The sequence below is a fragment of the Galeopterus variegatus genome, unplaced genomic scaffold, assembly GCF_000696425.1.
Source record: "Galeopterus variegatus unplaced genomic scaffold, G_variegatus-3.0.2 Scaffold405, whole genome shotgun sequence".
Classification (NCBI taxonomy): domain Eukaryota; kingdom Metazoa; phylum Chordata; class Mammalia; order Dermoptera; family Cynocephalidae; genus Galeopterus; species Galeopterus variegatus.
Genome location: NW_007726516.1, coordinates 68,595 through 90,961, shown reverse-complemented (window position 1 = coordinate 90,961; position 22,367 = coordinate 68,595). Strand labels below are relative to the sequence as shown.

At 35.4% G+C, this 22,367-nt stretch overlaps 1 protein-coding gene across 1 annotated transcript in view; it reads left to right on the top strand.

The window, feature by feature from the left end:
- Window positions 1–22,367, top strand: part of CIR1 (corepressor interacting with RBPJ, 1) — a 39,487-nt gene that overhangs the window by 2,491 nt on the left and 14,629 nt on the right. Inside the window, exons 2-7 of the mRNA XM_008568385.1 lie at window positions 2,416–2,510; window positions 7,736–7,809; window positions 8,450–8,460; window positions 8,549–8,613; window positions 8,994–9,042; window positions 9,831–9,948. Of these exons, the coding sequence (XP_008566607.1) occupies window positions 2,416–2,510; window positions 7,736–7,809; window positions 8,450–8,460; window positions 8,549–8,613; window positions 8,994–9,042; window positions 9,831–9,948 (412 nt within the window). The remainder of the gene's footprint in view (window positions 1–2,415; window positions 2,511–7,735; window positions 7,810–8,449; window positions 8,461–8,548; window positions 8,614–8,993; window positions 9,043–9,830; window positions 9,949–22,367) is intronic.

The window sequence follows — 22,367 nt, the reverse complement described above, 5'->3', positions numbered from 1 at the left end:
GGGACCGGCAACGGGATTGCAACCCTCGGTGTTGCTCCCGCGCCTCGCTCAGCCAGTGAGCGGGAACCGGTCTGTATGTGGGATCCGAACCCTCGGGCGGGAGCGCCGCCACGCTTCCCAAGCAGTGCACTATCCAGTGCGCCACCGGGCTGGCCCGGACATGTTTCTATTTCTAATGCCCAAGAGATACCAGAGGAAAGGATCTGGGTCAGCCTCAACCCACCCCATTCTCTTACCAGGTTCTTGACTGCCACAGGAAAGAATTCAAGAGCAGAGTCACAGTGGAAAGTGAAAACAGGTTTAATATACAGACTAAGAAGTACAGACTTTGTAAGAAAAGTGCAGCCTAGCTCCACAGACCGAGAAGGGCCCACACTAAGTTTAATACAAAAGCGGAAATACACTCTTAAAGTTTACTACAAAGTGCAAACTGGCTCAAGAGAGTGAGCAGCTGCCTGCTAAAAGCAAGTTTAATACAAAAATAAAGCATACACACCTTGCCAGCAAGATGTGGGTTGGTCCCAGGGAAAGTGAGCAACCAACCCTGCTTTCTACTTTTATCGGTTTACTATCTAATACATATTCATACTGTCTAATGTATATTCTACTATGGGGGTGATTCCCAGTTATGTGACATAGTCTTGCATGTGCTCAGTTGGTCTTTTTTAATGCATGCTCATTGGTCAAATTCCACCATATGCACTAAATATATTAAAGAATATTCAGTCTCCAGTGCCGCCAGTGGAAGGCCATTCAAAAAATAAGTTTTGCTTTATTGAGCATGCTTCGCCACTAGCCTATGTCAATATGCATGAACTCCTCTCTACTGAACATGGTCAGCCACTGGACTTGCATAAATCTGTCCCCTATAGGCTCAATCTCTCCATGTTGGTACCATGTTACAATAAGCAACAATGACTCTCCTCTAGGGGAGGGCATAGAGGAGGAGTCTGAGGCTTTGGGGAGTGGTTTGAAACTGAAACCCTTGGAAACTGAGCACCTGCTATCTCACAAGTACCAAACTTTGTTATTATTTATTCACAGAATTTATACCTCTTCATTTTTATTATGAAATATTTAAACATACTGAAAGTCATGATTTTTTGTTAGAAGATTCTGGGCATTTTGAAGGCAGTAATATGTTTTATATATATATAACGTATATATACATAACATATATAACATATATATACACATAACATATATATAACATATATATACATCACACACACAGACACACACACACACACACAAACATATATATATATACTTTTTTTTTTTTTACCTTGGTGGCTGGCCAGTATGGAGACCCGAACCCATAGCATTATGCTCTAACCAACTGAATTAACCAGCCAGCCCATTTTATTACTTCTTATTCCAGTTCATTACTTCAGTATTTGAGCTCTTAGGCAATTGAGACAAGTGAAATAACTTTGTAAAATCTAAAGCTTTAAATAAATGGTAGTTATTCTGTTAGAAGTAATATGTTATTCTATGAGGCAATGAACCTTTCAGTTCTTTGTTGCATTGTTTACATTTTGAGCTTCAGTGAAAATTCCAAACATGTGCCTTTTACTGCCTATCCCAAGTGTACGTTTTTCTTCTACTATATAGCATTGCAGTGAATGAAACTTTCAGAAACTTATTTCCAAAGAAATTTTTAGTATATTCTGTTCCCAGTGGGTTCTCTTTCATTTCTGTTTTTGCTTTTATCTCTATATAAATCCTTCTTATCCACATCTCCAATTGTGTCCCCATCGATACTTTCTACTTCAGTTACGAACAATAGAATGTGGACTTTTTACCTTCACCATTTTATGATTTTGAGTATCTCACATAAAGACACATTTAGCTTGTGGTGTTTGTGCCCCTGGGCAACTCCAGAACATCTGATATACCTCTGTCTTATCTCTTTGTCTCTTCTCTCTTCCCTTTTCTTTTTTTTTTTTAACAACTACTTTCATTTCCTTTCCCTTTTTTCTTCTCCTCTTCCTCTGTTTTTCCTGTCTTAGGGTGGCATCTGTGACCATTGTTTAACCCTAATGGTTGTGCCCTGTGCTAACGAGTTATCTAGATTAGATGTATTTTATGGAGAGAGATGCTTGTTCTGTTCTCTCAAATAATGTAGGGACTGAGTACAGGAAGCTATTGGACTACACATGCTCAGGGTGGTTCTCAAACTTGACATTTTTGCCTGAAAGTTTACCTATTTTGAATGCTTAGATTTAAGGACTTATATCAAGGCAAAAAATCATATTTTTCAGGTGTTATTTTTTGATGATGTCATTATGACCAAATTGGGTTTTGTTGTAAACTAAATAATATCATTTTATATTTTATTATAAAAGAAAAGCAAACTTCCTATTTAATTTAAATCCAACTATTTAACTTACATTTTTTAATTTACTCATTTAGGTATGGATGGCAGAACAGAAAATATCATATGATAAAAAGAAACAAGAAGAATTAATGCAACAGTATCTTAAAGAACAAGAATCATATGATAATAGGTAAGAAATTCCATTGTGCTGGTGTTTTTAGTATAATCAATTACATGAGAATAATCTCTTACTGAATCATATATTAAGTCAGCTTTTTGAAATTGAGTGTCCCAATGATAGGATTCTGTTCTTTTCCTTTACACTCATACCTGTAAATGGCCACATTTTCCAACTTTACCCATAATTCACATAAAATGTAGATTCATGTGACTCATATACTGTCTGTGAACAAGTCCGAAATTAGGCAAAGCTTAGAGGAACAATAAACACCTATGCCTGAATTGCTGAGACCTCTTACAAAAAAGTATTTCTTTAACATACTCTCAAATGAAAAGATGCACAGGACTCCTTCAAGAAGAAAACTGAAGTGCCTCTGTTTGACCTGCATGTCATTGTTCTCTTAATAGTAGGATCATGGCTAGAGTTCTTCATTGGTTTCTCCCAGTATGGTACCTGCCCTTTAGCTTTGATCATTATATGTTTGTATAGTATTTGGAAATCTAACAATGAAGCTGGTTTCTCTTGGTTAATCAAGTGAGTGTGGTGTTTTAGTTACATAGACAGTACTCTGAGTTAAGGAACATTTGCTTTCCTTTGAAACTCTGGAATAGAATAGTAAATTCTCTACTCAATCCTGTCTTTTGTCAAAACATGGAATTTAAGCAAAATACTAACCTATTACTACTCTTTAAAATATAATATAGGGGCCAGCCCGTGGTTCACTTGGAAGAGTGTGGTGCCAATGGCACCAAGGCCATGGGTTCGGATCCCATTTAGGGATGGCCAGTTGGCTCACTGGGTGAGTGTGGTTCTGACAACACCAAGTCGGGGGTTGGGATCCCCTTACTGGTCATCTTTAAAATAAATAAATAAACAAACAAACAAATAAATAAATAATATAGTATATTGAGAGCAAAATTTAAAAAATAAAAAACTTAGTTCAATTAAGTATCCATCTCACTATTTGGTGAACTTTTATTGAGTAACTACTTCATGTATGACAACAAATAGTGTTGCAGGGGCCTGTAAAAGTGTCTGAAGTGTAGTTTCTCTCTACCCTCAAGAAAATCTAGTAAGGGATATGTATGTATAGTTGACATCTGAATATAATAACTGATGGATTAAAAGCACACACTTTTAAAAGACATACAGCATGCTAACACAGAACAAAATAATTTCATTTGGCATGACAAGGGAAGACTTCTTCAAAGAGGTGACATTTAAGCTGAACTGTGAAGAAAGATAAAGGATTTAGAGGTTCTAAACTGAGGGCCATTTTCGCCCCTCAAGGGATAGTGGCAATGTTTGGAGACATTTTAGATTGTCACAGCTGGGGGTTTGGGGTGCTACTGACATGTAGTGGGTAGAGGCCAGAGATGCTGCAAAACAGCCTGCAATGCACAGGACAGCTCCACACAACAGAGAATCATCTAGTCCAAAATTGTCAGTAGCACCTGATTTACATATACTAAAAGCTTATTAAAGATCAGCACAGTGGGAAAATGGAGAGGGCATTCAGGAAACAGCCAGTGGTTGAATTAGAAGGATAAAGAGATGGTGGAAGTGGAAAAGTAGGTTTGAAACAGATCATAGTGTTCATGTTTATTCATTATCTTAAAAAAGAGAGCATTACTATTTTCCCTTTATAATTAATTAATATTTGAAGCTCTGCAAATACCGTGTTTCCCCTTGAACTTTTGCCCACTAATTATAGCATTCAATGGTGGATATTGCCTGCTTCAATTAATTATTACTGCGGTGTTCTCATGGTGATTTTCTATTTCTTTCATTCCCTCTACATTTATTAAATCGAATTCCTCTGTAAGGAAGAATTTCCTTTCTTATTTATTTCTATTAATATGGACTCAGACGTTTATTTAATTCTTTGGATTATAATATTATTGTTATTTATTTTGTTTCTCAAATTGTTCTAGTTTGGGTCATTGACAGCTCTGTCAGATCGGCTCCTATATCCACTTAAAAAAAAAATCCCTGTTTTTTTTTTTAAACTGCTTCCTGATGCAGCAAGATGGTCCAGATTTATCTTTTATTTTTCCCTCCTCTAGTACTGGAATTAACTAGTTTTTGAAGGAACCCTGGTTCCTTTTTATTGGAAAACAATCTGGGCACAAGTGTGTTCTTTGCTACTGGGGTATTATTGCTTCTAGGTTTGGTCATGTGAATGCAAATTTATGAGTCATTGGTCATTTGCAAAGTTTTTTTTCCTTCCTCATCAAAAAGTGTTGTCCTTAATAGCCAATTTCATTCTCTAGTAATCTATTTTTTCCCTTTTAAGTTTTTACTGTCCTAGATATGTCTTGATGTTTATGAATATTGATCCCTACATATTTTTTTCTAAGATGACTGTCACATTTATTATTCTGGCTAGACAAATAAAAAGATTTAATGGGATATCAAAAAATCTATGAGGTTTTTAGTTGAAGTTGAAACAAAAATGCCAATATCATAGCTTTACCTTTTATTTTATAAATCTGTCGAATTTTAGACAAAGTAGAAAATGATTTTCCAATTTTGATTTGATTTGTTTTTTTGTTTGTTTCAATGTAAATGAAATTGTGGGGTTTTTGGATAAAATATATATAATTTAAAATATACATTTCTAAGCATACAATTTAGGGGCATTAATTACACCAGTGTCATGAACCATCACCACTATTCCCAAAATGTTTTCATTATCTTAAATAGAAACTCGGTAATCATTACATGATAATTGCCCATTTCCCCTTCCCACAGTCCCTGGCAACCGCCATTCTACTTTCTGTCTATGAATCTGCCTATTTTAGGTACCTCATATAAGTGGAATCTTATAATATTTGTCCCTTTGTGTCTGGCTTGTTTCACTTAGCATAATGCATTCAAGGTTCATCCATGTTGTAACATGTATTAGAATTTTATTCGTTTTTATGACTGAACAATATTCTATTATATGTATATACTACATTTTGTTCATCCATTTATCTGTTTATGAACTCTTGGGTTACTTCCACCTTTTGGCTATTACGAATAATGCTGCTATAAACATTGACTTACAAATATCTGTTCAAGTCACTGTTTTCAGTTCCTTTGGGTAAATACCTAGTGTGGAATATACTAAAAAGCATATGTCCTTCACAGGGCCTGGTTTTCCAAAGCCTTGCAGTTGCAATATTGGCCTTGTGGAGGACTGGAAATTTCCCTCAGGCTATAAGTCTCTGTTACAAGATAAGGATTGTGGCATAGCAGGTTGCTGGCTCGAAGACAGACTAGTTACTGATTGTTATGTAAAGACACTGAGAAATTGCCATAAGAAGGAATGTTTGCTAAGATCAAGCTTGTGTTGATAGGGCCACTTAATTGCCTTACTGGAACGTCATCTGACTTGTTTCACTGACAGTTACCAGCCTATACTGTTAAACTATAACCCCACCTTTGTTCTCTTCCTGTAACTTCCTGGTCTGGAAAATAAATGCAGGAAGAGAAACCCAATTTGGCATAAATTTCCCAAGGAAGGGATGGCTCTCGCTTGAGCATCCCAAAGGGAGATTAACCACTTTGGGGCCTCTCACTGCTCAGGAGAGATGGGCTTTGAGTAATCCTTTGCGTCTCTGTCACCCAGGGGAGGAGGGGGTGACAAATCCGTGGGGGGCGAAGCAACACAAAGCAACAACCTAGGAGTGGAATTGCTGGATCATATGGTAATTCTATATTTAGTTTTTTGAGGAACCACCAAAATGTTTTCCATAGCAATTACACATTTTTATATTTCCCACCAGTAATGTGCAAGGGCTCTAATTTCTGTATATCCTCACCAACATTTGTTATTTTCCTTTTTTTTTTTGATAGCCATCCTATTAGGTGTGAAGTGGTATCTTGTGGCATTTCTCTAATGACTAGTGATGTTGAGCTTTTCATGTACTTAATTTTAATTTTTTAAATGGTATTAATTTAAGATAAGATATAATTTACATACCTGTTTAAAGTGTATGTTGGTTTTAAGTATATTTAAAGTCTTGGAGCTATCACTATAATTTAATTGCAGGACATTTTCATCGTCTAAAAAAGAAATCTTGTACCCATTAGCAGTCACTCCCATTCCCCCATCTTGCCATTTCCCCACCCTGTCCCTCTTTACTTCTTTAGCCCTAAGCAACAACTAATTTACTTTCTGTCTCTATAGATTTACCTATTCTGAACATGGCATATAAATTAGATCATACATTATGTGGTTTTTTTGACTGGCTTCTTTCACTTAGCATAATGTTTTTGAAGTTTGTCCATGGTATAGCATGTGTCAGTACTTCATTTCTTTTTATTGCTGGATAACATTCCATTGTATGAAGTAGATCCCTGCATCTTTTTGCTTTTTTTTTTTTTTTTTTTTTTTTTACAGTTCTTTATAGAATTTAATGGAAATAGAGAGGAATTATAATCATGTATATCCTTTGTGAGGAAATTCTATTCACTCTTTAGCCTCCTTATTTATAATTAGTACTTTTCTTGGATTTTATGAATTAAAACTTTAACTCAATCAGTTATTCAATTTGTTGCAGAGCCTTTTCTTTTAAAAGTCTGGCTTATTTCTCTGTTTGTAAACAGAACCCAAACAAGAAACTTTCAGTATTAAAACAGAACTATAAAAGACATGATTTTTGAGGTGCAACAGACACTGATTCCATCATATTCATTGGCCTAGTGTAGAATTTCCTTAAACTATTCTTAGTTTATTGGCCTCACTAAAAAATTTGATTCCCATTAGTTTTGACTCTTATAACCATTAATTGGAATTGACTTCTTAAAGAAATTGAGAGACTCATTTTTTCTAAACTGTTTTATTCCTCACAATTAAGAAAAAAGTATTGGCACTATTTAACTTAATTCCAAAGTTATGAAGGCATGTAGGATTTCAAAGTTGTTACTATTTCCACAGCATTTCAAAGTTTAAGAAAATCCTGTAAGAGGGACCATATCATTTCTCCCCATTTCTGTTGGGAGGGCCAGTATCTCTCAGGTAGAAAGAAAGTCTCAGAACTCACAACCAGTTCCTAAAGAGGCAGCACTGTTTGATTTCCAGATATTTCAGATGTCATCTAATCAGTGGATTTATCTGTAACAAAATATTTTGTCTTAATTCCCTTAAGTTTTTTTGTGGGGTTTTTTTTTGGGGGGGGGAGGTTGTTTTTTAAATTATTTTCCTGATACATAAAATTGTTAACTTAATGTCTTGTTTTATTCAGATTGCTTATGGGAGATGAACGTGTAAAGAATGGCCTTAATTTCATGTATGAGGCCCCACCAGGAGCTAAAAAAGGTAATTGCATTATTTCCCTTATTTTTTTTTTTAGTCTTTGATATGTTTGCAACTAAAGATTGAGAACTGCTGTGACAGATATTTTTTAAAAGTTGCTCTTTATCTTTTAAAATTGCTGTTATCCTGTGAAGATAATTTTAAAAATACTATAATCAATGCAGTAGAATACTAAAAATATTTTTCTAGTAATAGTTCATGATGTGTTCTTTGGGGAGAAAAAAATCATTAGCAGAAGTGCATTTATTCTTTCAAATTTGCATATCTTTAGTCCATCTTACTAAATATACTTATAAATAGAAAACAATATTTACTGTCAATAGCATAAAAGTTTAAAAATAGGAATTAACATGCTTGTTAAATATTTTCTCATTCAATATTTTGTTTTATTCTCCTGAATTTTTATCTTGTGAAAGAAAAAGAAAAGTCAAACCAGTAAATTCTTATGAGTTATAATTAAATACCATGATATCATCGTATAATATACTAGGGTACTTCAAAAATTTTGTGGAAAAATAGAATTAAAAGTTAATACAAATCCTTTCATGAACTTTTTGAAGTACCTTTATATAGTAGACTTTTATATTGAAGTTTTTAACTTGTCCTACCTTTTTTCCCCCCATACTTTTGATATACAATCAAGAAAACAAAGAGGTAAAGCACTATTTTCTGTTTGAATTTACTTGCAATTAATTGTGATTTAATGGAAAAATTAAAAGAATTTTCAACGAATTTTTTTTAGAAAGAAGAAACAGAAGGAGAAACTGAATACAAATTTGAATGGCAGAAAGGAGCCCCACGAGAAAAGTAAGGACTGGTTTACTTTAAAGATAAAATACATATTAAATTTATCTGCTATCCCATCTTACGGGATAAGCCTCTTCATTCACTAGAGAAAGCAACTGATAAGAAAGGTATTTTTAATGACTTGTCTTATGAAACCAGTCTGCTTAATTGTAGTCTTTTGTTTCATATACTCTTTCATTTTTTAAAATCAGATTATCAGACTAGACACAATAACTAAATCATGTTTGGAAACACTAAATAGATTTTATAGTTCTGTATACTTACTGAAGTAGAACATTTTGTCAGGTTTTTGAACTATTAAACTATTTTTCAGATTAATTGCTATTTAAATTATTAAATTATTATTAATACTGTGTGTGTGCATTTCCTCTACTTAATAGATATGCCAAAGATGACATGAACATCAGAGATCAGCCCTTTGGCATTCAGGCAAGTGACACATACTTTATTTACTCTTTAATAATAATTTTATTTAGTAAATATATCCTTATATTGTTGTCCAAAAGATGTTTAAGTGACAAAGGGCATTATGGTGGGGAGAAAACATTAAATGTAGCCAACTGATAAAAGTTAGGAATTAAACTTTTGTAGTGAGGATTATAATGATATTGGTCTCTGCAGTTTTCAAAGAATTTGGAGAATTAGCTCAAGGTCAGTAAAAGATTTAAAACTATTATTTGTTTAGGAACAGGACAAATTATCACCAGAGGGCTAAATCCTTGTAAAGAAAGTTTTATTGGAACACTGCCTTGCTTATTGTCTGTGGCTGCTTTCCCAGCATAACAGCCGAGTTGAGTAGTTGTAACACAGACAAGAATCTGGCCTGAAAAGTCTAAAATATTTACTATCTGGACATTTGCAGAAAAAGTTTGTCAATCCCTGGTTTAGAAATTTGAAACTTTAAAGGTTAACTTTTTTAAATGAAAGAGTTTAAAATTAAATCATGACATAATTCTTTTCTGGTATTTTACCATTTCCTTTTGGATGACATTGTTGTATTGCCACCAAGTAAAAGGCAAAAAGAAATAGGATTCAGCTTAGCTTTTAGGCAGAATTTATAGTAGAAGATATTAGTATTTGTATTAAATTACCAAACATAGTCTGGAGACCTTTTTAAAATGTGAATTTAACTTAAACTTTGCCAGGACAAAAAGAGTTGGAACATTAGTTAGATTCTTGGTATTTTAGTAACCAAAATAATGTTTACTGTTACTCAGGTTCGAAATGTGAGGTGCATTAAATGTCACAAATGGGGTCATGTCAACACAGATCGAGAATGCCCATTGTTTGGTCTTTCTGGAATCAATGCAAGTTCAGTTCCCACTGATGGCTCAGGTAGGCAATAGACATGATTTATCTGTTTAGAATTTATATCAAGGACAAACAAAAAAGATAAAATAATATTTTTCTTTTATCTCTCTGGGTATTGTTTTTTTGGGGGTGGGTAGGTGGGTGGGAAAGGCACATTTTCAAAATATGATAATCAGTGGGAAACTTCAGTCATATGTGTTGAACTTGAAATGCTGTGTAATAGAATTAAATTTAATTTTTCCAACCAAAGACCCTATGAACTTGATTTTAAAAGTAAGATTCAATAAATGTAATTTATCAAGTTAGTAGCCTAAAAATAGAAGAAATGGTTATTTCTCATATTCGTATCCTCCTAAATTGTAAAAATAGACTGGACTGAAAGCCCTCAGCAATCATTTCATTTTAGTTCAGAAATAAAAACAAAGCTGAGTTTAAAAAAAAGATGTTAGGGCCGGCCCCGTGGCGCAGTCGGGAGAGTGCAGCGCTTGGGAGCACAGTGGCGCTCTCGCCGTGGGTTCGGATCCTATATAAGGATGGTCGGTGCGCTCACTGGCTGAGCGCGGTGTGGGTGACACCACGCCAAGGGTTGCGATCCCCTTACCGGTCACAAAAAAGGACAAAAAAAAAAAGATGTTAAATGTGTTAAAATTGGTTATTACTTGAAAGTTATTTATCTTTCTGCATATTACTGTCTACTTAAGAAAATTGGTCTAATTTGGTTTGGATCATTTTGGTTCTTTTTATAAAATGATATTAAAACTAAGAAGTCTAACTTAAATTTCTCAGTGCTTTGTTAGTATATTATTGAGATAGCCACACTCATCCCAACCCTAACTCATAATAGATAATAAGAGAAATAACCTTTTTAACCCTGTGACCTTAAGCAAGTAATTTCACTTTTATGAACTTTAATTCTTCATTTTAAAATAAGGATGATAGTATAAGTCAGAGATTTTCAGCATTTTAAACCTTTTCTTTTGTTTTTTTTTTTTTAAAGAAACTTACACAAAACTCTGGTATATAGAACATATAGAAGTAGAGCTGCTCTACTGAAGCAAATGCTCTGGGCATGAAGCCCTATACTCTCAGCTCACGAAGGCCTCTAAAACACCTCTTTAGATGCCCTGTGGCTTTCACTGCCACCTCAATCTCAGTCCAGGTTTTATCTTCAGTCAACATATAACCTTCGGCCTCTATTCTATAGCTAGACATCCTGCTCCTTCCAGCAAGCCAAATTCAGGCTGTAGAATTCAAGATGCTAGTTCTCATTTTAGGAGTTTAGGAATTTGATCCAATATTAAGTTTGACACCATCTCTTTCATGGTATTGTGGGGGTCAAAATGGGTGGAGGAAGTATACAAATTGAATATTAAGACTGATTTTTTAAAAAAATTCTTATTCTGGGGCCGGCCCAGTGGCGCACTGCTACAGTGCGCCGCTTGGGAGCGCGGCGGCGCTCCCGCTGAGGGTTCGGATCCCACATACAGACCGGCCGCTCACTGGCTGAGCAAGGGGCGGGCGCAACACCGAGGGTTGTGATCCCGTTGCCAGTCCTGGTCCGGTACGGGCGCGACACTGAGGGTTGCGGTCCGTTGCCGGACACGAAAAAAGACAAAAAAAAGGAAAAAAAAAAAATTCTTATTCTAAAATATGTTAAGAAACCAACTTTTAAGTAGAAGGAAAACTATTTGCTCAGTGGTGTGATGATGTTGATACTTTTGTTTGGCAGTCTCTGACAAAAGAACATTCCACTGATGCCACAATACAGGTACTCTTAAAAACTCACATACCTAATGCTCCCTCCTCCCTACCCCTACCCAACTGGTGGAAGAAGGGAGAAGGTCCCCAAAGGAAAGAAAGCCCCAAAGAAAATAGAGTGGGGTATGTTGTATACCAAAAACCCATGGTCTGAAATATTTCTGACCACATATTTTATTAGTCAAAGGGATCTCTTGTTATATCTAGAAAGTATATTCTGTTTTCTGGAAGGGGTTGCATCTTTCTTATCTTTTCCTACACTCCAGTCTTGTAATGCCCTTACAATTGCATGACTCATGGGTTGGCTTGGGACAGGGAGAAGTAGTAGCTGTCTTTGTTCCTCAGCTTCATCTTACACTGATGCTGCTTCTAAGAGAATGAGTAGGATAGATTCCAGATGTAGCCCTTTCTTTTATTAATTAATAGACCTTATTTCTCTAGAGTCCACATTAGAAAAATTACTAATAACCAGAAGAACTTGAGCTAGTTAACCTATTTTTTTTTTTTTCCTTTTTTTGTCTTTTTTACTGACCGGTAACGGGATCGCAACCCTCAGTGTCGTGCCCGTACCGGGGACCGGCAACGGGATCACAACCCTCGGTGTTGCGCCCGCACCGCACTCAGCCAGTGAGCGGGAACCGGTCTCCACATGGGATCCGAACCCTCAGCAGGAGCGCCACCGCGCTCCCAAGCGGCGCACTCTCCAGTGCGCCACCGGGCCGGTCCATAGTTGAATTTTATCAAATGCTTTTTCAGCATCTATAGAGATGATCATATGGTCCTTTTGTTTGATTTTATTAATATGGTTTATCACATTTATTGGTTTGCATATGTTGAACCAACCTTGCATCCCTGGGATGAATCCCACTTGATCGTGGTGAATAATTTTGCACGTGTGTTGTTTTATTCTGTTTGCTAGTATTTTAGTGAGGATTGTTGCATCTATATTCATCAAGGATATCGGCCTGTAGTTTTCTTTTTTGGTTCTTTCCCTGGTTTTGGTATCAGGATGATATTTGCTTCATAGAATGAGTTTGGGAGATTTGTGTCTGTTTCAATCTTTTGGAATAGTTTGTAGAAAATCGGTGTCAATTTCTCTTTGAATGTTTAGTAAAATTCTGCTGTGAATCCATCTGGTCATGGGCTTTTCTTTGTTGGGAGCCTTCTGGTAACAGCTTCAATCTCCTTTATTGTTATTGGTCTGTTCAGATTTTCTACATCTTCATGGCTCAGTTTTGGGAGCTTGTGTGTGTCCAGAAATTTATCCATTTCCTCCAGATTTTCACATTTGTTGGCGTATAGTTGTTTATAGTAGTCTCGAATGATTCCTTGTATTTCAGATGAATCAGTTGTAATGTCACCTTTTTCATTTCTACCCAGCAGGAGCGCCACCGCGCTCCCAAGCGGCGCACTCTCCAGTGCGCCACCGGGCCAGCCCATAGTTAACCTATTTTTAAGATGAGTGAAAACAATAAAACCCCACAATAACATGCCCTACAATCAGCAGGAGCGCCACCGCGCTCCCAAGCGGCGCACTCTCCAGTGCGCCACCGGGCCGGCCCATAGTTAACCTATTTTTAAGATGAGTGAAAACAATAAAACCCCACAATAACATGCCCTACAATTATGTTAATTCAGATAGAATGAGGCTGGTTATTGGCTCTTCTACAGATCTCCATTTATATTCATTAACCCTGTAATAACTCAGCTGCACAATTTATGCAATTGAAGTTTTTGGATCCCACTTATGGTGGGGCTTTACTATAGTACTGTCCTTTAGTCAAATGAACTTTTTCCAAATAAAGTGAATAAAGTATAAAAATGCTCAAGTTTTTGGTTCTTATCAAGTTTTCATATATGTGTGACCAAGCTTGAGAAATCTATATATTAGTGATTCTTTCTATATAAATAAATTGAACACTGGGGTGGGAGAGTGTGAAAAGCGTTACCTTTATTGAAATACTGTGGTTTCTCTGTGTGAGGTTAATATCCCCAATATATAAAATGTTCTTTCAAGTCAATATGGAAAAGAACACACAAACACAAAGGAGCAAAGGACATAAATATAGATAGTTTACAAAAGAAGGAATTCAGATGACCATTATACATATGAGAATGTTAATAATCAAAGAAATGAAAACTAAAACAATGTATTATCTTTTTACCTACCAAATTTGGTAAAGATTTAAAAGAACTATATATTGTGTTAACGCAGGTGTGGTAAAATGAACATTTTAATTTTCTGCTGATAAATTGGAGCAGCTTTCTGGAGACCCATTTGATGATATGTATCAAAAGCCTCAAAAATATACATATCATTTTATTTAGAAACTCAACTTCCAGTAATTTATAAGAAAATAATAAGGCAGATACTCAAAGATTTATAGTAGTGAAAGATTAGAAACAATTCTAAACGTCTGTCAGTAAGGGGTTGGTAAAATAAACTCACTCATTTATTCAGCAATCATTTATGGAACACTTACTCAATGCCAGGCATTTTTCTAGGCTCTATGGACACAATATCAACACAACAGAAAAGGTCCTTACTTTCATTATATTGGGAATTACACAAAGTAAACTAATAAATAAGAAAATACCAGGTATTTATAAGTTGTATGATGAAGATTAAATTGGATACTGTGATAAGAACTAAATGGGGAGTTTACTTTAGATTAAGTAGTCAGGAAGAGCCCCTCTAAAGAAGTGATGTTACGCTGAGACCTAAATGACACGAAGGATGCAGCCATGCGCGATCTGGTAAGAGAGCATTTAGTATCTTAGGCAAAACGAACAGCCTTTCCTAGAGAGGGAACCATCAGTTCTGAGAGGCCATGTACTTTGTGGTTAAGAGTGTGGACTGAGGAGCTATGGAGCTACCTGGATGCCTGGTTTGGAACCCCTGCTCTACTACTTGGTAGCTATGTAACTTTGTGGTAAAATGAAGATTAAGGCAAGCCACTTAACCTTTCCCTGTCTCAGTTTGCTAATGTCTATAAAATAGACATAATAGTACCTGCTTCATAAGGTTGTTATGAAAACTAAATGTTAGTATATATATAGAGCTTGGAATAGTGCCTGACACACAATAAGTACCTTATGAGTATTCAAAAAAAAATTATGATGCCTCCCCCCAAAATGTAATACCAAACAGCCATAAGATATTCATGAGTGAGTATAGCTATAAGTCTATGTTGACATGTAAGGATCTACAAGGATATATCAAGTAAGTAAAAATGTTAAGAAACAGTGTTGTTTAAAAATATGTAAGGATGAACTGCAAAATGTCAGGCATTCACTGATAGTGAAATTGGCCTTCTAGAGTGAAGTTATTTTTTTAATCTATAAGATTTTAGAAACTCTACCTTTTATGGTTAATGGATGGCTCACTGAATTAAGAGCCCTATTTGAAAATTAATTCTTAGAACTAAAGGTTCTTGTTTACTCTCTGAAATACTTGTACAGTACTTGGCAACTATGCATTTGACATCTTGCACCGAACCCAATAAGTTTTATTTTTTGAACTTTATGTTACAAGCTCATAGATGATATAGGTCTATCTCTAATTCACAATCTAATTCAGAAACATTAAATGAACATATCCCCCTCCCCCTGCAAAAAAGAGAATGACTCCCAGTTTACAATCTAGTCAGGAAAGTAAAACCAGAGTATTATATATTTAATAGAGTATTATTTATTTATATTTAATAGAGAATAACTCAGTGTTAAACTAGGTGTTTAACAGAGGAGGTGACTAAAATGACCTTCAAAGAATTAAAATCGAGACAGGTAGAAAAGTTGACCAAAAAGAAAGACCAAAGAAAAACATAAGCACAGAAGATTTAACTTGGATGACTTTAAATGAGTAGGATCAGGCCAGTTAGTTCAGTTGGTTAGAGCATGGAGTTGTCACACTAATGTCAAGGGTTCGGAGCCCCATACTAGCCAGCTGCCAAAAAAAAAAAACTGAAAAAAAAAGTTTGGCCATTAAGCACAGAAAGAGAAATACCACATGTTCTCATTTATTTGTGGGTGCTAATAAAAATAAATAAATATACAAACAAACAGGTGGGGTGGGGAAGACACAATAATCACAACAATTCCTTGAACTTGTTAAGACAAGTGAACAGATGTGATGTTGATGGGGGGAGGGGGGAGAGGGTGAGGGAAAAGGAGGAATTGGTAAAGGGACACAAAAATCAACTCCATTGTATATTGATAAATTAAAATAAATAAATAAAGTTTGGCCATTGATGCAGCAGCCAGTGTTTCCCATACTTACCTTAGTATTTTGTTTAAATTATGATTCCCAAGCCCCTATCTCAGAAGAGCCATTAAATAAGAGTCCTGAGAGGAAGAGTCCGAGAATCTTACCCCCCATATAATGCTCATGATATAAAAGTTTGAGGAAACAATTGTAAGCAAAAAAAAAAAAAAAAAAAAAATGGTTCTTATAGCAGTAGAGAGTAGAATAGTGGTTACCAGAGAACAGGAGGGTAGGGGGCTGCTGGTGGGGGGGGGAAGTGGTTGACTCATTGGTACAAAACTATGCTATCTACCCTAAGTGAATCATTGTGCAGTTTATGCATGTATCGAAACAATACACTGTAGCCCACAAAAATATACAAATAAATGAATGTTAAAGTTAAAAAAAAATGGATGGCCATAGAATATTGTGTGAGAGTGTGTGTGTGTGTGTCTTCTGCTTGTTTGTTTTTGGAAGGGGGATAGAGGAAAAGGAAAGATGGTAATGTGTTGAAAGACCTTTATTGTTTTTAAAAAAGGGGAGAGGGGACATTTTCAACGTTATTTCTAATTTTTCACTAGTGTAAGCCTAAATATTCAGCAAAATAAATTAGGGAAATGGCAAAATAAACTGTTGATATGTTAAGTAAACTAAAGAATACCAATTGAATCTATACTGTGATTCTAATATAAAACTACATGCATATAAATTAGAACTGGAAGGAAACATGGAAAAATGAGAATAGTTAATATGTTAATTTGGTGAAAAGCAGGTGATTTTTTATTTTTATGTTAAAATGCAATAATTAAAATTGGAAAAAGGGCAGCTGGTTAGCTTAGTTTGTTAGAGCATGTAGTTGTAACACCAAGGACAAGGGTTCAGATCCTTGTACGGGCCAGCCACCAAAAACAATAAGTAAATTGGGCCGGCCCGGTGGCGCACTGCTACAGTGCGCCGCTTGGGAGCGTGGTGGCGCTCCCGCCGAGGGTTCGGATCCCACATACAGACCGGCCGCTCACTGGCTGAGCGCGGTGCGGGAGCAACACCGAGGGTTGCGATCCCGTTGCCGGTCCCGGTCCAGTATGGGCGCAACACTGAGGGTTACGATCCGTTGCCGGTCACGAAAAACGACAAAAAGGAAAAAAAAAAAAAAAACAATAAGTAAATAAAAATAATAAAATAAAATTGAGAAAGAAACTTAAAATTTCATCTTTTTAAACATTGTATATCTCCTAATATTCTTCAGTAGGCTAATGTTTTCTTTTACACTCCCATATTAAATTTATTTTCAGAATAATTGAACACCTGAAGAAAGCAAAGAGTTACTGGTGTGTTGTAAAGGCTGTGTCCCTGGTGAGAAACAACTAGCAGACTGAATTAATTCTTTGCCTCAGTCATTAGAGAATAAGATGTTAGGGAAATTTCTATTTCCAGTTTTTCCTTTCAAACTGAGAAAGTATAAGTGAGAACAAACACTGGTAAATACACAGGGTATTTTAATTTCTTAAATCCTGTATCTTATCTAAGAATATCTGAAGGCATTAAACTCTGTGATAAAATTATGATAAAAATAGATCAGTAACTTTCACCATCTATGATACCACTTAAGATGATAAAAGTTACTGATCTATTTCTGATGCACTGTCAAGGCTGAGAACTATCAGCTAAAACTGATGTAAGAATAATTGAAGATTTGGGAGAATAGTACCTTTTTCTATTTCTTTGTTTAAAGTGTATTGTACTTATTACAAAGCATGATTCCTAAAGATAAATCCTAAGTAAATAATCATGGGTATGTCCAAAGATATAGTCACAAAGGATTGTGTATAATAGTAGAAGAAAGAGGAAAAAATAAAAGGATATTAAGTGAATAATAATGGAATATTGTTATAGTGGAATACTATACTAGGCAGCTATTAAAAATGATATGAAGATTTCTTAATAATATGGATGTTGTTTACAAAAGCAAGATATAAAACAGAGTAGTTAACATTTGTGTTTCTCTATATCTTTAGGTAGACATATAGACACAGACAGATACTTTTAGAAAAAATATTGGAAGGAGATAGACCAAAATATTAACAGTGGTTGTGTCTGGGTGGTAGGATTACCTGGGATTTTTAGTTCCATCTTTTTGCATATCTGTACTTCCAAAAGTGAAGGTAAATCACATATATAAATTTTTAAATGAGCATTGTCTTAGAAGAATTAAAAATTGTACATATTTAAAACTGTGTTGCTTGGTTTAATGCCTTTAAAGTTTGACTTGAAGTTACCAGTAATACTTAACTAAAGCTAATAGAAACCCTGAAGGGTTTCTCAAAAACAAAATGAAAACTCTACAATATCAAATAGGAAAGAAAATAATAATGATGTTATATTCTGAATTTGAATGCAATGAAAAATAAACTGACCAATTTCCTAATCCATTCACTGATTCAAGCTAAAAAAAAATCTTTTCATTTAAAAAAATCACCTATTGAATAATGTCTCACCAGTGAATAGAGATTATTTTTGCAATAAGGCAATTTCAGTGGATGTGGTTATCATGGGATAATCACACCCCTGGGGTACAGCCTTGTGCCAGTAATCTCCCAGGAGTGTAATTATTTCATGATAACTGCACCCCCTGGTGTTGCATTATTTCTATTATGAAATTCTTAGTTTAGTATATAAAGTAACTTACTTTGATCACTGGAAACTGCAAGGTGCTGTTAGCATGTTCCAGCTGTGAGGTTTACAGAGACCAGCTATAAGATTTACTTCTCCTTTACAAAGCTAAATTAGGCAATCAAAATGCTTTTTGGGGCTAAGCTGGTTTAGAATATCTTTTCTACTGATAAAATCATCTTAACTTTGTAAGTTTTCATCCACTCCAGATACATCAAAATTATACGTAAAATTTGTAAGCTTTATTGATAACTAAATTTTTATAAAATATTTTTATACTGTAAATGGCAGCCCACCTGCCTTTTTTCTATACTTAATAGTCCTTATTTTTATTATCATTAACCCTTAGCATCTGTCATTTACTTATGTTTTTAATGTATATTAAAATTAAACATTTTTTTAATCCACAATGTGGTATTTCAAGTGTTTTTTTTAACAGCTTTATTGAGCTATAATTTACATACCATACAATTTACGCATCTAAAGTATACAATTCAATGGCTTTTAGTATATTCACAGAGTTATACATGCATATTACCACAGTCAATTTTAGAACATTTTCATTACCCTAAAAAGAAACCCTATACCCATTAGCCCTTGCCCTCCAGTCCCTAGCCCTAGGCAACCACTAATCTACTTTCTGTCTCTATAGATTTGCCTACTCTGGACATTTCATATAAATGAAATCATACAATATGTGGTAAAGAAAGAAGTTTTAATAGCATTTTCCTTGCCTTGAAATTTCACACTTTAATACAATTAAAGCCACTGTTTCCTCCCTCCCTCCCCTTCATTCTTCTTTGGAATGTGTCTGAACCTTTGACCTTTGTGTTACAAGGTGGTGCTCTAACTAACTGTGAATGTATTTTTCTATGATGCTTAAATACATACACAGAGCAGAGTGAATAGTCATCATAATTAAAAACTTTAGCCCACAAGAATAAAAGTTTGTGTATAGGTACCTATAAAACAGATTAATATTAGGTTTTCTGCAAAAAATTTAAGGCAAAATTCTATTTATTACATTCCTTTTTTTCTTAAAGAAGCAAACAAAGATTTTGCACATCTTTCCATGTTTGAATTTCAGATTTCTCTCTTCAGGAAGCAGACAGGTAACTCTGAATAGTCACTCTGTAGAAAGCCAGACCTGGGGTTGCTGAAATACTTCTAGTGGATAGTGCCAGCCCCGCTTCAGCTTTCTTCTCAACCATCTATCATGCCCACCAGTTAATTCAGCTCTGTACCAGCACTTAAGGTAGATGAACCAGCCCTAATACTGCCATGGTGTTCAGCATTATGGCCTGCTGAAATGCAAGGGTTAGTAGCACCCAATTTGATATTGCTTTTGTAAAAGCAAAATGTGATATGATTTTTCTTCTTTAGCCTGCTGAAGTGATGGATTACATTCATTGATTTTGAAATGTTGAACCAGCTTTACATACCTGGAATAAATCTCACTTGGTTATTGTGTATAATTCTTTTTATACATTGTTGGATTTGCTTTGCTACTATTTTGTTAAGGATTTTTACATATATGTTCATGAGAGATACTGGTCAGTAATTTTCCTTTCTTGTAATGTCTTTGTTTGGTTTTGGTATTTAGGTAAATGCTAGCCTTATAGAAAGAGTTAGTGTTCCCTCTGCTTCTGTTTTCTAGAAGAGATTGTAGAGAATTGGTATCATTTCTTCTTTAAATATTTGGTAGAATTAACCAGTGAATCTATCTGAGCCTGGTGCTTTGTTTTGTAAGGTTATTAACTGTTGATTGAATGTCTTTAATAGAAAGAGTCCTATTCAGACTATTTATTTCTCCTGTGTGAGTTTTTGGTAGATTGTGTCTTTCAAGGAATTGGTCCATTTCATGTATATCAAATTTGAGAGGCTGGCCGATTAGCTCAGTTGGTTAGAGCATGGTGTTACAACACCGAAGTCAAGGGTTCAGCTTCCCATACTGGCTGGCCACCAAAACACCAACAAAAAAACATATTTGAGGACATATAGTTGTTTATAGTATTCCCTTATTACCCGTCTACTGTCCATGGGATCTGCAGTGATGGCCCCTCTTTCATTTCTGATATTACTAATTTGTGTCTTCCCTCTTTTCTTAGTTAGCCTGGTTAGAGGTTTCTCAATTTTATTGATCTTTTCAAAGAACCAGCTTTCAATTATGTTGATTTTTTTCTCTCGTTTTCCTATTTTCAAATTTGTTATTTTTTAAATTTCTTTTCTTCTGCTTGCTTTGGATTTAACTTGCTCTTCTTTCTTTAGTTTCCTAAGATGAAATATTACATTATTGATTTTAGGTTTTTTTTATTTTCTAATATGTGCATTCAGTGCTACAAATTTTCCTCTAAACACTGCTTTTGCTGTATCCCATTTTGATAGGTTTTGTTCCAATGATTTCTGACACTAATTACCTGAAGTTAGGCTAAACTTCACAGGTTAATAGTCTTCCAAAAGACTGCCTTCACCTCACATACCAGCTGCAAGCTTGGGGGTTCCCAGGCCATCCTCCCAACCTGCTACAAATTCAGAGGTTCTCCCTATGCCCTCACATTCAATAATTCACCAGACCAACCTACAGAATTCAAGAAAGCACTATACTTAGGATTACAGTTTTATTATAGCACAAAGGATACAAATCAGGACCAGCCAAAAGAAGAGATGCATAGGAAGAAGTCTGAGAAGGTCCCAAACATGAAGCTTCCAGTGTCCTCTCCCCATGGAATCAGGATATATCACCCTCCTTGCACACTGATGTTTAACAATAAGCACAGAATATTGTTAACCAGGGAAGCTCACTCAAGCTGTCCAAAGTTTTTAAAACATGAAGCTTCCAGTGTCCTCTCCCCATGGAATCAGGATATATCACCCTCCTTGCACACTGATGTTTAACAATAAGCACAGAATATTGTTAACCAGGGAAGCTCACTCAAGCTGTCCAAAGTTTTTATTGGGGTTTAGTTACATAGGCATGTTTTTTTTTTTTTTTTTTTTTAAAGATGACTGGTAAGGGGATCCCATCCTTGACTTGGTGTTGTCAGCACCATGCTCTCCCAAGTGAGCCTTCTGGCCATCCCTATATAGGGATCCAATCCCATGGCCTTGGTATCATCAGCACCACACTCTCTCAAGTAAGCCACGGGCCATCCCCTACATAGGCATGATTGATTGAACACTGGCCATGTGATTGAATTCAATCTTCAGACCATCTCCCCTCGCTAGCCCTTCTCCTCCCCCCCAGAGGGCTGATATCTGGCTCAAAGCCCAACTGTCTACTCACCTGGTTTCTCTTTCTGACCAGCCATTATCGTGAGTCATCTCCTTAGCATAAACTATCTAGGGGACCACCATGAGTCACCTTATTAACATAAACTATCAGGGTCCACCATGAATAACAAAGATACTCCTATCACTCAGGAAACTTCAAGGATTTAGAGGCTCCCTCCCAGGAACTGAGGACAAAGGTTAGCCAAATTCTTTATTACACAGCAGTTGTATTTTCGTTGTCACTAGTTCAAAGTATTTTTTACTATATCTTAAGACTTCTTTGACCTGTGTTAATTTACAAATATTTTGGGATTTTCTAGCTATCTTTCTGTTATTGATTTCTAGTTTAATTCCACTGTGGTCTGAGAACATAGTTTGTATAATTTATATTCTTTTACTTTTGTTAAGGTGTGTTATATGGCCTAGAATGATCTGTTTGGTGAATGCTCTATATGAGTGTGAGAAGAATGTACTTTTTGCTTTTAGGTGAAATATTCTATAA